The 18,530-nt window shown below is 36.2% G+C and overlaps 1 protein-coding gene across 1 annotated transcript in view; it reads right to left on the bottom strand.

Annotated features, from left to right (window-relative positions):
• SYNE1 (spectrin repeat containing nuclear envelope protein 1) overlaps window positions 1-18,530 on the bottom strand; it is a 560,807-nt gene that overhangs the window by 138,237 nt on the left and 404,040 nt on the right. The window contains 6 exon segments of the mRNA XM_078155071.1: window positions 184-315; window positions 4,707-4,898; window positions 7,591-7,764; window positions 8,719-8,913; window positions 16,848-17,009; window positions 17,205-17,372. Of these exon segments, the coding sequence (XP_078011197.1) occupies window positions 184-315; window positions 4,707-4,898; window positions 7,591-7,764; window positions 8,719-8,913; window positions 16,848-17,009; window positions 17,205-17,372 (1,023 nt within the window).

Below are 18,530 nucleotides of genomic sequence, written 5' to 3'. Positions count from 1 at the left end.
GTACAAGATAAGAAATAGACTTCAGTGTGAGGAAAGGTGACAATGGAGCCAGGAGGACTAAAGGAAAGAAAATTTCTCTGAAAGTGTGCATACAGTAAGAAGCAAGCACTCTAGAAGACATTCCGCAAACACATTCTCTCTGAGGCCAGCGGTTGCAAGCTAAAGTGGTATTTCAGTGCTCACTTTTTGTGGTTGGAGGCTGCTCTGTTGCTGCTGGGTTCTTGTGGTTCGGGCTTGTGCCAGCCATTCCTGGACACTTGGGCTCTGGGTGGCTGTTAAGTCAGCTTCACACTCCTCCTTCTCTTGTGATGTAGCCTGCTTTTTATGAAGAGGAAAGCAATGATCCTTTTACTCAAGGCCTAAATGAGATTCAAAATATTTGTGTGTGGCTTGCATAAATGACACCAGAGTCACTCCTTTTGCTTATACAAATACATTGAAATAAGACACATCGTCAGCAGGGACAAGAGCAAAGTGAATGGATGCACTTGCAAATGCCTAGAACTTCCTTCTATTTAAGGTTTTCATCATTTTAACAAACCAATATCCGTTCCTATGTTGTGGACTTGCTTTTTCTATGATAACAGCCAGGGTCTTGAACATAAGAGAAAGTGAATTAAGAATTAGGGGACCTGGATTCTCAGTTCCAGCTTTGACACCAAAGATATGCCTTCAAGCAAACCATTTCATGTCTTTGGCCTGTTTCTTCAATTGCAAAATGAAAGGGTTGGAATAAATCAGGGGTATTTAGCCTTTTAGGAGGTTATGGGCCCCTTTGCTAGTCTGCTAAAACCTATGGAACTTTTCTCAGAATGACATTTTTAAATGATGTAAATGCTAAATTTTAGTTAGTGGTTAGTAAAAATTAAGATGTACTTTTTTCTCCATACCAATTTGTGAAATCTAATCACAGATCCATTGGGTATCCATGGAGCCCATATTAAGAACCTCTTGACTAAAAGATCCTTAAGGCTCTTTATGGCATTAATATTCTTTAATTCTGTATTTTTGCTTTCACCTACTCTGCTGTTCAAACTGTACATTTTAAGCCCAAGTTTATATGATCTTATGGATCATGGACCACTCAATTCCTATAGCCACTAACCTCCAAGAAGAACTGCTGAACATGTGAAGCTGACCTCATTTCAGGGAGGGGCATAGGAGTTTAAGAATGGGGAATCCTATTGAATCTCACAACTGTCATCAAATATCCTCTCAAAAAGAAGCCATCCAGACTGGCCCAACTTGCATCCAAAAATTTCAGTTATTCTGGGGATTCTCTAAACATTGATGAACCTCTCTTAATCAGGTATATGCTGGCATAATGCTTCTGACATGTCAGTCTGATTTCACCTATGTCCAAATTTGAGCCTTACATTGTGCTCTTTGGAATTCTTGTTCCATAGAGAACAAACTCCTCTTCATCCTAGAACTCTTTCTCTCATAATTTTTCCATCTAATAGCCTTCATCAAGACCTTGCTCTCCTTTGATGACACCATGCCCCTCATTACCCTCTCCAGCACTTGCTACCAGGGGCGGGGAACCTGTGGCCCACCAGGTCCTCAAATATGTCCCTTTGAATGAATCCAAATTTCACAGAACAAATCCCCTTAATAAAAAAAATTTGTTCTGTAAAACTTGGACTCAGTCAAAAGGCCGTACCTAAGGACCTAAAAGGCCACATATGGCCTCTAGGCCTTAGGTTCCCAATCCCTGGATACCTTTTCTCACACAGGTCCTGAAAAGGGAGTCAGAATATTCTTTTTTTTCCCTCATTGTCACTTCCAGATTCTTCCTTTGTGTCCTTCATTCAGTTACCTTTCCTCTTTTGAAGTCCATACAATTAAAATTTTCCATCCAACCAAAATAACAGTAGTTGTAGTTTATGCTGATTCTGACATTCTTCCTCCTTTCTCAATGAATTCAGCACCTCCTTCCCAACTTTTGCACTTATACTATGGGGGCATTAATATTCTTATAGATGCTTTCTCAAATTCCTTAACCTCTCATTTCCCCTATTTCCTTAAGACCTGTGACCTATCCTTTCTCTCTACCTCAGTCACACATAGGTACAGTTAAACACTGGATCTTTTCATTATTCAAAAGCGTTCTACTTCCCTAAATTAGAAACCCTGAAACTTCCATCTCTGGCTATAATCTTCCTACCATTTACTTCTCCCTATGCTTCCTAATAAGTTCAGGACTATTTGCACCAGATTAATTAGTATGTGAAAGAACTTTTAAAAAGGATTATATAACATATGAATGCTATTATTATTAAAGTTAAGGTGCTTATGAGACATTTAGACTTTGAACCTTTTACTTTGATGAATCAGAAAGGTAAAAGAACTAATACACATTAAGGCAGGAGTTATTTTGACCTAATTAACTAAATTTTGTTATCAAACCTAATAATTTTAATAGTTGTAAATAGTTATATGCAAATAAGGTAGACTTCAAATTACCTCATATATGTTTTTAAGTGTTAATATTATCTCCACCTCAAGGGCTTCCTTTGTAGCTCCTTATGAAATAACTCTCTGTGAACAGTAATAGCTTGGTCATAGCAACTCATCCTAAATTTTACATTCATGTGTCACACACCCATTTCATGCTTTTAAAAGTTCAGTTAAAATCCTCTCTCTTAGGTAATGAAGAAGGGTATAACCTAAATAAATCCATAGCACTTTAACATATACTGAGCCATGCTCTACAATCAGGAACCAAAGAACTAAATCCTGAAGCACTAACATCAGGTACAAAGTCCTTAAATAGTTATGAAAACAGTATGTTATCATCTATGTAACTGATTCTTTCTCAAGCGGTTGAATTTCTCTGTAGCTTTGCTAATTATATGACTATAAAAATCAGGAACTTATGAAGAGTCTAGCTAAACAAACAAACAAAAAAATCCCCCAATCAATCCCTCTACTTCTGGATTGAGGTGACCTTGGGTAAGTCTCAAATTTATGGCCACTTCCCATAAACTCTTGTAAAGGTTCTAACCTTACTTTTCTAAGCCTGGTTCCTTATCAATAAAATGGAGGAGTTGGACTGAGTGCTCTGTAAGATTCCCTACAGGCATGCATTTTATAATCTTTGTTGAACGTGAAGAAAAGGGCTTCTTCTAGCTGTCAGTTCTTTCCAGGTAGTTCTAGTTTCATTATCCCAATGGCCATTATCTCCAGAAAATGTTTTAAGCAACTCAGGCTGATGTACCCTGGTCATTTTGTGGGCTACCTCTAAGTCATTAAAAAAAATCAATTGACAATTCATTTTAATACTAGCTCAAGTAAGGTATACTTAGGAAGGTAAATCAGATCCCATATAATACATATTTGATCTTATGAAACATTGGTGATTTAATATTGCTAGTCACTATAAGTTTAACATCTCCCAAAGGTAAACTGGGATTATGGTATATAATACAGAGATAAAACACATGCATGTGTTACACATAGTATTTACACATATGTCATTTAGGTACATGTGCCTATTAGTGTATATATTAGCATTTAGTATATATACATATGTGTATATAGATACATATAATGTATTTCAAACTAAATGTAAATTTAGATTTTGCACTTTTAGATTTTTCTATGCTACTTTTCTCCTCAAGTAGTTAGAGACATCTCATTTAATCTGAACTGAGCTATTCCTCGATATTATCAACTTATAGTTATATTAAAAATGCTTAAATTATATATTCTACCATTGGTCCCTTGATCAAGAATTGCCATAAGTGATCTTACTGTAGATTCCTACTTTAATTTGCAAACCAGCATTTTCCCCTTCTCTTATATGATCACAGTATTTGAATAAAATTGTGTGTTTAATTACTTATAGATTTGTTTATAGATTAACTTTTACAATCATTTGTACATTGTAGGATACAATATCTACTCTAACATAATATGATTTTAGAATTTTAAGATGAAAAAAATAAATGCATATTTATAAACATACTTACAGTCCAGAAAAAAATCTATATAACAAACTAGGCTTTATGTTTTTATGTAAGAATACAGTCTTCCTTCCCTTGCTATTTTTGCATTAAGCCGGCCTAATAGATATACAAAGACTGGTAGCAAAACATGATTCTTTTGGATACAGATTAGATTTTCTTAAGCAGAAAAAGAGGCTGGACAAAAATAGAATGTTTATGGTGAAGTGTATTTTGCCAACCCACAGACAGTTCTTAACTGAAATAATTGCGGCATTTGACATTTTTAGCAAATTATCTTCAAATATTTTATGTTGCTGGAGGCTTCAGGAGCAAATATAGTCCTTACTTAACATAGTTGAAGGCATATATTGTACCATAATCAATGTACAAATTATAATAATCTACCTGGTTTTGTAGCAACCAATTTTAAATTTACTATAGTAATTGCAGGAGCTGGAAGGGATATTAGAGATTCATCTTGTCCAGTCTTTTCATTTTACATCTGAGGAACCAAAACCCATAGATGAGGAGAACTGCACACAGGCATATAGCTAGGAAACAGTGAAGGTGCGATCCGGACTTAGATTGGCTGGTTCCAAATGCAGTGATTTTTCTATGATACAAACTGGTAAAAATGATAGAAACCTACATTTCCATGCTCCTTCTTTTGCTTGTCCCTCTGTATATCAAGGAACCAGAAGATAATCAACCAAGCATATAAGATTCTTTTAAAGAAAAGTCCACAAAAACTCTTACTTGAATATTGATCTGCTTATCATGTAGTACTCTCTGCAGTTCGAGGAGACTTCCTTTTAGGGTTCTCAGCTTGATTGCCAACTGTTCTGCCTCATCCTTGGTATGAGCTTTTCCTTCCATGAGCAGGTTTTCATTGTGAATGGAGAGCTCTGATAAGGCCACTACCTTTTGTTCTATTTCCACCAACATGTTCTGTAGCAGTAAGAATAACGAGGCAAATTCATACATGTTTTCAGCATCTAGGCAGTCTCCCAGTATGGAGGCCCAATGCCTCTCTCAACTTCCATTTCTCTATTTACTTTCTTTCCAAAAGCTTAGGAGGAATGAAGTTCTCATTTAACTCCTCAGTATTTCTTAATTTTTCCTCCTTGGCTAACAAGTTCAGGTATCACCTTATTGAAACTTCAAAAAAACCGAAGAGAGAGAGAGAGAGACACACACACACACACACACACACACACACACACACACACACAGAGCACAAAAAGGATAATCTACATGAGTGGGGGTGTTGCTAGGAGTCCAGTGGTTTAGCTATTTGTTATCCCTTGTCAGAGTCTGACTGTGACACCTGTGGCTAATGACAATGGCCTACAACAGAAGCAGTTATAACTATTCTTTTCCTTTCCTTTCCTGTCTATTCAAAGAGACAAAGAGTTTCACGTTGCATAATTTGTATTGATGAGATTTTTTTCTTGCTCTTTTTTTTTTATTGGTGTCTAAATAGCACTAAGAGGCTCTGAATAATCCTCTTTAATCTGGAGACAAGTTCCTAGGATAAATCCTTTGCCTTGTTTATTTTCCTAAATTACCTTTCAATGAATAGATCCTGTCTTCTTGAATAAGACACTATAAAAATTGTAGACTTTTCCCTTGAATTGCTCAAAGATCTATTTTTAAAAAAATGAGTTTACTTTCTCATGGCAACTTTACTGCTAAAGCTTAGCTTTTTCTCCAAGAAAGTATGATGAAAACAAATAAAACTAACCCTCCCCCCCAAAGTCCTCCCCTATCACCACCAAAAAAAAAAATACAAGGACACTAATATTCACCTAAAGAAAGACCTGTATTTTCATAATGCATAGATTATAAGAAACATATTACCTTAAAGAGTTTGTTGTTTTATCACAAAAATAGGAAAATAGATATTTTACTATGGATTTTAAAAACAAATTTATAATTAACCTTTCAAAGTTATACTCATTAAACTGTAGAACTAAAACTAAACCAGGATTCTTTTACCAAAGAATGTTTGGTCCCTGTGAAATGCAGTTTTCCCTCCTTTCCTGGGTTAGAGTTTATTTCAAAATGTGCTTTTAAATCTAATTAAGTTTATAACTTCTTCTTTGATTTTCTTGCTGCAGGGTTGTGATTAATCTTGAAATGACCCTTAATTATTATGTCTATATTCAGAAATACTTCAATGAAATGTATGTCCTTACCTGAATGAGATTTTTTGTGCATTGATGGCATGCTATATAAAACCAAAGGAAAAATGAAGGACCAATGATGCAACATGATTTTCAAATGCTAGCGAGTTTAGGGAAAACATTAATTTTGTTATTTCAAGTGCTAGAAGAGAATACTAAAAATAGATGCCTCCTCAAAGAAGAGGTGGAAAAGATAATACAGAGAATACAAAACACCCCCATGTAACCTTCTGTAATTGTTCTGAAACATCATTGCCAAGATTAATAATAACTTTGACTCACAGAGTTAACTTTCTGGAAACATTTTTTATAACATGCAATATTAAAAATCATTGGATTTATTTAGGTTATCAGAAAGTATATAATAACCTCCTGGGTATACTCACAATATCAAATAAAATAAGAATAATAAAGATAAATTGATACATCTACTCTTTAGGGAAAAAATACAGATTTCACCCTGTTCATTAGCTTTTTTCTCACTTATTTGTCAAGCCTCAAATAGCAGAAATATTAGTTCATAAACCCTGACTACAAACACTCAGAATGTACTAAAGTCAACTGGTCCTGCAAGTCACATGAAATACGATTCCTTTCAAAGAGACCAAGTTGCTCAACTTACAGAAACTAATAAGCATTTACAAAATGCTTTATAACAACCACTTCAAAACCCAGAGAAATATATTAGGGCATATATCATAGTAATAATATTTAGTGTAAACATCAGTAAACCTTAATCTTAACTTATAAAAGTTTCAGGTCCTTGTATAAATGGTAACAAGTAAGCCCTCTGTCATAGAGTATACTTGTACTTCCTCAGCCCAGTCCATCTGCCAGCCTCTGAAATTTCCAAATTCATATAGTATGCACATATATTCACTTACACACACATACACACACAACACACCCTCACACACATTTATGTATATAGCACATACATATATACATATATGTATATATACACATATACATACATACATACATACATATATATACATACACATATACACACACACACACACACATATATATATATATATGTATATATATATGGAAGAGAATTATAACATTCTTAGACCTGTGAAAACTTTTTTGTTCTTACTTTTGGGTTAGTATGGTTAACTACCACAATTTATTTATTTCATTGTGCTTATATTTGTTTTGGTAAAAAAAAATGATGAATCCTGTAACAAAAATAAATTACAAGTCAAAATCCTCAATTTTAAATTTCATCTTGTTGATATGAGCTTCCAAAATAGAAAAAAAAATCTTTTCCTTCAGTCTCAACTTCAATTAATAAGAAAATTTTCAAAATATTATTAAAAATATGACTGACTTTAAATTTTTAGAATATATTATTTCCTACTACTTAATTTAAGGTATATTTCTTAGAGATATAAATACAGTGCACATATGCATAACTATATTTATTATTATATATTATTATTTTTTACCTGACAGTCAACCAGCTGATCTTCCATGTCCATTGGTTCTGTGGGTGAAACCAATGTACTGTCCAGAGTAGCTTTAGTACTCAATAACCAATGGTCAAGTTCATCAGCTTCACAGCAATATCTTTTCAGAGCTTGCTCTTGCCTCTGTTCTTCAAGTTGCTCATTTAACTTTTCCTAATCAATTAAGTGGAATGGTATTTGGTTAAATCTTAGTGAAACAATAACTGTGTTTTAGATACAACATTATACAAAAGACACAGTTTTATGTCAGTCAAAACTGTCACTGGGAATCTAACTTTATAATTAAAAGTACTTCTCTTTCCAGCATAAAACATTTCAGCTATGCTTTAGCACACTACTCTATTACAATAACATAAATACTGTAATATAATATGTATCTCATTATTGCATTCCATATTTTCTACTGTCCGCATCTCTCTTCAATTGGAACTAGTCAAATCATAGCATACACACTTGTAGAACAAAAATTCAATTTTGCAAGTCCAAGTGATTCCCAGTGCAAAGGGAAATAATCAATGAATCAATAATCATAACCAAGTAAGTCAAACAACATAAGGCTTATTTGGTTAAAGACTTCGGTTAAGCAAGATTAATTAATAATCAAGTATGGTATAAAATAGCAAATGTTGAAAATTTAAATATTTATATTTTCATGAATGTAAAATGTCTGAAATGGCTAAAAGGCAATGTCATCTTATTATTCCCTCACTCAAATTCCTTTGATGACTCCTCATTCAGTTATTCTAGTAGTTGCAGTGATCAAAACACAAATGGTATAGTAGTCATTTGTATTCATTCAATACTTTTATTCTGAACATTTCTAACCTCTGTAAGTACCTTATACAACTAATTTTTATATGTTATGTAGGTATTAAAACTAAAACCCAAATTTTATAAACTCAAAATATGATGCTCTTAGCAAAACAATTCAATTAAGGAGAAACACGAATTCATTGCTCAATGTACAAGATTATGCTTGGAATTGACAACTGACACTTGATACGTGGGATGAAAGAAAAACTAGTGCTGAAAAGAAAATAACATATACAAATCAATAAATTTTGATATTCGACTCAGAAAGTTGACAGTAACTTAGCAGTTTGTTACCTCTAACAGCTGTCGTTTTCCTGAAGCTTTCATCTTGATTGTAGACATTCTCTCAGCTAAGACAATGAGGGTGGATTGCAAGGCCAGCTGTTCAGCGGCATCTGCTTCCAAAGACTCTGACACTAGCCCTTCTGCTAGAGACGTCTGCAGTTCACTAATTTCATCCTGAAGCATGAGGATCTCATCCATCAAGGCCTATGGTAAAAGTAGTAAAATGGTGATCACTAATTCATCTTTACTGAAAAAGAATATTCCAAATGCTAGCTCCATATCTCTGTCTTGAAAAGAGTTCATTAACTATTCTTCATAGCCACAGACTCAATATACCTTGACTCAAACTCATCTTCTTCCATCATGGATGACTTCACATGTACCTGGCACATAGTTAAGTTTATTGCATTGACTTGACTAGACTCACTCACCTTCACCATTTTGATACATAGTACCCTTAGTTCTCCTAGACACCCAAGCAATTAAAATAATTTTTAAATTCAGGCTTCTTCATCCTGCATATCCAAATGGTCATCATAGTCACCAATTAGTTCTTTGAAATGATCCTTTGTGTCCACCTTCCTTCCCTTTTCAATTACCTAATGCTACATTGCTACATTTGCCTTATAATTGGTTACAATGACTTTGAAGTGTCTCCCTATTCTTTGTTGTTGCTGCTCTGTAGTTTCAGTCATGTCTGATTCTTTGTGACCTCATATAGGGTTTTCTTTGCAAAGACACTGGGGTGGTTTGCCATTTCCTTCTCCAGATCATTTTATAGATGAGGAAACTGAGACAAGCAGGGTTAAGTGACTTGCCTAGGGTCACACAGCTAGTAAGTATTTGAAGCCAGATTTGAACTCAGAAAAATGAGTCTTTCTGACTCCAGGCCTTCTATGCATTGTGACACTAGCTGCCCTTCTCCCTGTTCTAATCTAACTAAATACTTAATACCAGAATACCTTTTTATTTTTCACTTGGCTGCACTTAAGCAAAAGTCTTACCTATCCAATGGAAGTATACACTTCTTGAGAAAAAGACCTTATCTTCTTTTGAAGTCTCTACAGTGCCTAGAGTATAGCACTGACCTTGTATTAGGTTTTTTAATAGTCATTGACTTGGACTGAATTGTAAATTGTATGAGATCAGAAATCTAGATTATTAAGCACTTGAATTACAGGACAAGCTTTTTTTTTTTTTAATTGCTTACTATGTTCCAGGCACTCTGCTGAGCACTGGGGGGTAGGGAGGTGGAGGAAAGGACAGTTTGTGGGAGGAGTATACTAGTGGTGGGCATGATGTCCAAAAAGCAAAGAGGAGAAGGGAGATTTCTGAATTAGAGAATAAATTACTTCACTTGACTGACTCTGCGGCCATTTCCTCTTTAATAGCCTCCCCTGCATCCTTGCCTATCCTCCCCTCCTCCCTCTCTCTCTTCTTTCTGAAAACATGATGAACTTAGTTTCTTGATGGGGCATGTCAATCTCCTTCCCTATGGCCCACCTCTCCGCATTTCTGTAACTTGCCAGTTCAAAATGTTCCCACCTGGCCACCATTCCCTTTTGTGTGTTGTCTCCCCCATGAGAATTGCAAGTGCCTTTTGTGGGAACACTCTGCCTTTTCTTTCTGTATTTGTAGCCCCAGCCCTGTGCTTGGAATACTGTAAGGGTTTAATGCTTCATTCATTCATTCATTCATTCACCCATTCATTCATTTAAATAAAAAAATGAAACTCTGTCCTTAGGTGCTCACATTTTAAAGGGGGTAGGGAATATCTGCATATTTAAATACATATGGAATGGTAGTTTGGGGAGGAAAGACACTTAGCAGTTGGAGGAATCAATAAAGTTTTATGTAAAATAAGGTATATTCAGGAAAAGCTGGGTGGTGCACTGGCCCTAGAGTCAGGAGGACCTGAATTCAAATCCAGCCTCAGACGCTTGACACTTACTAGCTACGTGACCCTGGGCAAGTCACTTAGCCCCAATTGCCTCCCCCTTCTTCCCTCAATGAGGTATATTTTCTGATTTGAAGGAAATCAGATACAACAAAAGGTAGGGATTCAAGTCAACAAGCATTTATTAAGTGCCTACTATGTATTAGGCATTATGCTGTATTGAGGATACAAAGACAGGCAAAAAACCAAAATGAAAATAGCCTTTGCCTTCAAGGAGCTTACAGACTAATGGGAGAGACAACATGGCAACAACTTTCACAAACAAGATGCAGGATAAATTAGACATAATCAATAGAAGAAAGGTACTAGATTAAGGGGGTTGAGAGAAGGCTCCTTATAGAAGGTAGGGTTTTAGTTGGAACTTGAAATAGTCCAAGGAAGTCAGAAAGTGTAGATTAGTAGTGAGAGAACTCTAGGCATGGGGGAGGTAATTAGGGATGCATTGCAGGCAGCATGGGGACAACTGGTATAAGGCAAGCAGATGGGAGTGTCCCCTATGGCAAACAGCAATGATGACTAGATAATGAAATGCATTGGGGAGAGTGAAGTATAATGAGGCTGGAAAGGTAGGCAGCAGACACTTTGTGAAGAGGCAGCTAAGTAAAGCAGCAGATAGTCTGGAAGACTCCTCTTCCTGAGTTTGTATCTGGCTTCAGACCCTTACTAGCTGTGTGACCCAGGACAAGTGACTTAACCCTGTTTGCCTCAGTTTCCTCATCTGTCAAATGAGCTGGGGAAGAAAATGGCAAATCAATCCAGTATCTTTGCCAAGAAGACCTCAAATGGAGTCACAAAGAATGGACACAACTGAAAATGACTGAACAACAAACAATTATTAAATGCCAAAGAGAGGAGTTTATATTTGATTCTAGAAATGATAGGATTCATCGTGGTTTATTGAGGAGGAGGGTGACATGATTAGAGTCACACTTTAAGAGAATCATTTCAGAGACTGTGTATAGGATGCACTGGAGAAAGGAGAGAACTGAGGCAGGGGATAATAAATACATAGGATTATCGTAATAGTCCAGAAAAGAGGTGATACGGGCCTGAAGCACAATGATGGCTGTGTGAGAGATGTTTTCAAGATAGAAATGACAAGGGGCAGCTAGGTGGTGCAGTGGATAGAACACCAGCCCTGAAGTCAGGAGTACCTGAGTTCAAATCCAGCCTCAGACCAAAACACTTAACACTTACTAGTTGTGTGACCCTGGGCAAGTCATTTAACACCAATTGCCTAAAAATAAAATTTAAAAAATTTGAAAAAAGATAGAAATGACAAGATTTGTTAACTAGATGGACAGGTGGGGTGAATGAGAGTGAGGAATTGAGGTTGTGAACAAAAGTGCCCAGAAAGATGGTGGTGCCCTTATCAATAATAGGGAAATTCAATAAGTGAGGTGGGTTTTTGGGGAAAGACAATGAATTCTGTTTGGGGCATGTTAGGATCAAGATGCCTCCTATATGATGACACTTAAAAGGCGTTAAGTGTCTAACTTTACATGTTTTGACCAGTTATGTTTTTATCCTTTATGAGCTGACCATTATTCTTGTGTTATTTCTGTTTGTGAAGCCAGAAGTGTTGTTGAAAATAAATGAAGGTTATTGACACCCGTGTTCATTCAACAGCCATAGAACAAAGGTTTTAGGCTCTGTTCATACATGTAACATAGCAAGGATAGATGGGTGAGCATATTGACTCTATTCAGTTTTTGCAAATGTGGAGTCTTATCACCCTTATACCAGGGTATCCAGTCTTACCTTAAAATTTTAAGGGCCAGTGAACACAAGTGGAAATAAAGTATAATTTGACAGCTGTCAAGATCATCAGCTTCATGTGATGATGAATGATGATGATGCTATGATGATATTTACAAAAACCCTAAAGCCTGAAAGTTTGCAAAGTGATTTCTATACATTATCCAAGAACAACCTTGTGAAGTTGGTGCTATTATTATCCCCATTATATGAATTAGGAAACTAAGCCTGAGAAAAGTTAAAGGTCACACAGCTAGTGAGTATCTTAGACAGGATTAGAACTCAGGTTCTCCTAACTGAAGTCCAACATCTTAAACATTGCACCACGTAGCTGCCACTTATGTTGCTACTATGTTCTGTTATTCAATCAGTAGCCTGTGAGTATGTAACACTGGAATCAAGACAGCTTTTTAACTGATGAAAGGATCATGGATTTAGAGCTACAAAGAAACTCTGAGGCTACTGAGTCAACCCTCTCATTTTGCAGAGAGGGACAATGAATCATGGGCTCAAAGATAAAGCTAAGAGGAAATCTAGAGACCGTGGTGGCCAATCCCCTCATTTTATAAGGCATTTTTGTCTTCATCATGTTTTTGTGCCTGTTTTACCATTTGACCTATTCTGTTTTTAAAGGCGTTATTTTCTTCAGTATTTTTTGTGCCTCCTTTATCTAGCTGTAGACTCTTTTTTCATGATTTTCTTGCTTCACTCTCATTTCTTTTCCAGTAAGAGAGGTAGGGGTATAACTGTAAAACTAACATGGTGACCTTAATCAAGAAATGTGGGTATTCCAACTGCTCCACCAACCCACTTTCCCCTGTCTCTCTCCCTCTCCTTGGGCCTCCCTATTCTATAAGACACAATATTGAAATTAGGACAGTTAATAATCCTACAATTGCCTCTAAGTGTTCAAGTGAAAGGATGAGTCAACCAATGAGGCAAACTTCACTGTTGACTTATTTTAAGAAATTGCCACAGCTACCCCAACCTTCAGCAAGTACCACTCTTATCAGTCAGCAGCCATCAATATTGAGGCAAGATCCTCCACCAACAAAAAAGATTATGACTTACTGAAGGCCCAGATGATGGTTAGCATATTTTAGCAATAGAATATTTTTAATTGAGGTAAGTACATTGGTTTTTTAGAGCTAATACTATTGTACACTTATTATACTACGGTATAGCATAAACCTAACTTTTATAAGCACTGGGAAACCAAAAAAAAAAATTTCATGTGACTTGCTTTATTGTGAATTTACTTTTTTTCAGTGGTCTGGAACTTAACTTGCTGTATCTCTGAGGTGTGCCTGTATACTTAAATGTTCATTCTGTCAATGAAAAGTAACCAATTTGAGGGTAGGAACTGTTTTATTTTTGTCTTTATATTCTCATAGTAGGATCTTAGTTAAAGCTTGTTGATTGAATGGCTGAATTAAGCTTCGGAATATTATGACACATAAAAAATGTCAACTTAAAAAAGGCACCTAATAAAAATATCAAAAGTTTAAAATAAATTAGCACAAAATTATAATTCCATTTGGTTTTGATCTGAACATCTTTAACCATTTTTCAAAGATCTTAAATGAGTGTCTAAATATTGAACTCTGTGTTGAAGAAGCATACTTATAGATCCACTCTACATGCCTATGTTTTCAATTCAAGATTAAAATAGTAACTAGACTAGGGGTGGGGAACTTGAGGCCTCGAGGCAACATGTCTCTTTCTAAGTTCTTAAGTGCCACCCTTTGACAGAATCTTTGGTGAATTTTGGATTTAGCCAAAGGGCTGCACTTGAGGACCTAGAGGGCCACATGTGGCCTCAAGGTTCCCTACTTCTGAACTTGACCCATACCCTAATGCTTCACTGTGACAGGGTTTCTGAAGACCAGGAAAGGTGGACAAAAGTTCTGGCAGGCTTCTAAGATGAAAAGCCTTCAAGTACAGGCAGATATGACTATGTGGCTGCTATCTGAAGATCAATCTTGCAAAGGTCAGAGAGACTGGCTGGGTGCCAGGGTGATGAAATTCTCTGACTACATAAATTTGCCTCTTACCTTAAGGAACAAAATGAGTATGATGGAATTGAAGCCATAGTATTTCCCAATGGTCACTATGACCTGGTTTTATGATAAACTGAAATGATCTTGCACTAGGATCATAGATGATAGGCTTAGAGCTAGAAGGGACCTTGGAGGCCATCACGTAGTACCTGCTCCTTTCACAGATGAGAAAACTGAGGCTGAGATAAGTTAAGTGACTTGTGCAGGGTCACACAGCTAGTTGGCAAGATTTTAAATCAGCTCTTCTAAACTCCAAGTCCAACACAATATTTATACGTATTACTACATACATTATTATCTGTATGATATATACTTGTTCAGTGCCTATGAATGGCCAGATTACAATATTTTCTTAGATATTTATAGCAGGTTTCAAGATGTGACATATAAATATGGATTTGTAAACCCTAAAATGGAAGATAAGTATAAAGTGTTACTTCTAAACCTAAGAAATATCTTCTGATCTCAGTTACATTATCGCATTACTCCTAATATTTTCTATAACTCATTCTGAGAGATATCTCTTTACTTTATGACTCCTGTCTCTGGTAAAAATGTGTTTTTAAGGGCAGTATTCTTACAACCACTATGTTGTAAGTAAATATTCAAGGAAAAGGGGCAGCTAGTGGTGCAGTGGATAGAGCACCAGCCCTGGAGTCAGGGGGACCTGAGTTCAAATGTGGCCTCAGACACATAACACTTACTAGCTGTGTGATTCTGGGCAAGTCACTTAACTGCAATTGCCTTGCCAAATACGTGTGTGTGTGTGTGTGTGTGTGTGTGTGTGTGTGTGTATGTATATATGTATGTGTGTATGTATATATGTATGTTTGTATGCATATATATCTATATGCATGTGTATATGTGTATGTGTATATGCATATATGTGTGTGTGTATATATGTATGCATATATATGTACAAGGGAAAACAATCTTCAGATCTAGCTTAATGTTGTACCATGTATGTTAATTCAATCAATCAATGTGTATTTGTTAAACAGTGTCAGGCTTATTCATGTACATGTATTAACACACACATACACACAAAGTAACTCTAGGGTGATTCTGGTAGGGAGTCATTGGCAGCTGAGAGGATCAGGTAAGGCCTCATGTTGGAGGTAAAGCTTGATCTAAGATTTGAAGGAAGCTAGGAATTCTAAGAGGTAGAGACGAGAAGGAAGTACATGAAAAACATGAAGGAGACATAGCCTGTGTAAAGGCATAGAGACAAAAGGCAGAATTTTATGTATTTACGAGTATAATGGGGAACTTATCAACTGGGCCCAGTTGCTTACTCTTCCCACTCAGGCCTCTACGTGGACATGAATACTAGGCAGTTCCATTACATCTCTAATGTAATTATTCTTCCCAGATCCCATATAGATGAGTGTCAAAGATATAACAACTTCATGAGCTCAGAAGAACCAATGGAGGTCAAAAACTGGAGTGCATGGCAGAGTTGGCCAGTACCTGCCATGGCAAAGCTGGGAGAGATACCAGCAAAGCTCCAATAAATCACCTGCTTGACCCAGCCCAGCAGCAGATTGACTGCCCCTGAGAAAGCAATTCTTGAAAGCAAGAGAGTGATTTGTTTGTTGGCTATGTCTCACTCAGAAGGAAACTTTGTGGGAGGAAGAATTTGTAACAACCACTTTGTTTAAACCTATTCTTCCTAAGGACTGCGCTTTAAAGGGGAGAGTATATGATAATTCAAGGGGATGTGTTTGTACTTTTGTCCTCACTATATTTTCTTATTAAATTTCTGTTTGTAAAATCTAATTAATGTTAATTGGTTATTACTGATGTTAAGAAATTATCAAATGGTCAAATAACATTATGATGCTTATTAAGTGATAGTGAGTCTATTAGAGGGAAATATACCACATAGGAGCTTAAGAGAACTAGCATTAGAAGACAACCCCACCCCCTCAGTGACACCCCTAGAACACTAAGGAGAGATGTAGCTATCTTCCTTCTGAAGACCTAACCTCCCAGTTCAAGCAAGGGTCGGTAGAGTAGAACCCAGAGTCAATATTGCAATGTATTAAAATATAAAATAAATACCTGAGGAACATTAGGGAAAAGCGTATTTTGGTGAAAATTAAGTGAGGCTTTAAAAATAGATCAAAATACCTACAATTGCAGTTTTTATTGGAGATTACACTTGTCTTTCCTCCCTGACTTTGCTTTCACTTCATAGCTTGAGAGGTAAGAAATATGCTATGGAATACCTTCTTGCTCTACAAAGAAGTAGCATACTAAGAAAAAAAATTCAGTCTCATTTCCTGAGCCTGTTAGACAAACTATAACTATGCACCTATTCAATCATTTAGAAAACGAAAGTCGTAGCTAATTTTTTTTACCTGGTGTTCAGCCATCTGGCTTTCTGGACTCTTGCTAGGTTCTAGACTTTCATTCAGTTTCACCTCAATAGCCTCCATCTTTGTAGAAATAGACTGAAGAGAGTCTTGGTATTTCTGCTGGCGTTCCAGAGCTTCATAGAGAGTACGCTGCTTTTCACTGATCTAAATAAGAAAAGGGATATTACCAAATATCTCCACAAGCCCTTATCATCCTGATTACAACATTTATTTCTTCACTTTTTTTTAGCCTCTGAAACCCAATGTTGTATATCTGGTGTAGAAAGTATATACATTTATTTCACAATACAATTGCCAAATTGATAACATACCTATAATTCAATATGCTCAATGACTTACCACATTCTTTAGGGTTTCCCATGAACGCTGCAAATCGTCCAGTTTAGCACTGGTAGATGACTCTAGCCCTGGGTCATAGAACTCCTGAGTTGATGATGTGCTGGCTTGAATTCTGGCAGCATCATTCTGCAACTGTTCAGCAGATAAGGCTTGGTAATAAGCAATGTCCTACGATTGTGAAGCACAACATTGCATTCAAAAGAAAGATGGAGCACTTTGTGAACATGCCCTATATGCTATCAGGGGAGGGAATGGATTCTGTATTTTTGTAATAACAGAATAAGTAGTGAGTTGCTATTCTTTTGTGGTACCATATATAATTATGGGATATCAGGTCAATGTAACCCTGTAAAGAGGGTCTCTGAGTATTGGTTTTTCTTAAAAAATAACATCCTATCTTGCAGCAGAAATCTTCATTTACTATTTAATAAAATGAAATCATGGAGAATAGAAGTGACTTGCTTACTTTTATAGTGATTAGTGGAGTGTATGCAAAATTAAAAGGTTGAACTAGTTGCTATCTAAGTTCTTTTTCAGCTCTAAAGCACAATATTCTTGAAGGTCATCATCTTTGTATCTAACCCATCCTCCAACTAATATACTACACTGTTTTTATAGCATCTAGTGCAGTCCTTTGCCTATTATAGGTGATCAATAAATGTGGTGAATTGAATTAGAGCAGCAGAGGATTGAGCTAAAATTTTCTCTGTTTATCGTTTTATTTTCTTTACTAGATTATGACTTAAATCACTTTAAAATTTGCCTCATTTAAGAGAATAGGAAGAGGGAACCCCCAGGTGAGGGAACTACCTCTATCAATGCAGGTTGGTACCTTTTCTGCAGCTTAAAATTTTAAAGTGGCCAAAAGCAGTAGGGAGGCTACTGACTTTTTCAGGGTTCCAGGGCTTGCATGTAGAAGAGGCCAAGCATACATCGAGGTCTTCCTGGCTTTAAAGCTGGTACACTATCCACTATACTATGCTTCCTCTATTGAAAAAAAAAATATTTGCAAAAGGGTTTCTCCCTCTTTTCAAATACTATTAAATCCAGGTCAATTTTTTCTTTCAGATTTTGTCAGTGATGGATAATTTCTATTCTAATTATCATGACTAAATTTGTGTTTCCTGAGATGACTTCTAGGCAGCTAAGTGGAGCAATGGATAGAGTGGTGGGCCTGGAGTTAGGAGGACCTGAGTTCAAACCTACCCTCAGACACTTACTAGCTATGTGACCTTGGGCAAGTCACTTAACCTCTGTTTACCTCAGCTTCCTCAACTGTAAAATGGGGACTCTGGAAAAGAAAATGGTAGATCACTCTAGAAAAAA

Source organism: Phascolarctos cinereus, unplaced genomic scaffold, assembly GCF_003287225.1.
Source record: "Phascolarctos cinereus isolate Bilbo 61053 unplaced genomic scaffold, phaCin_HiC Scaffold_5;HRSCAF=322, whole genome shotgun sequence".
NCBI classification, from domain to species: Eukaryota; Metazoa; Chordata; class Mammalia; order Diprotodontia; family Phascolarctidae; genus Phascolarctos; species Phascolarctos cinereus.
This window is presented reverse-complemented; position numbering and strand designations above follow the sequence as displayed.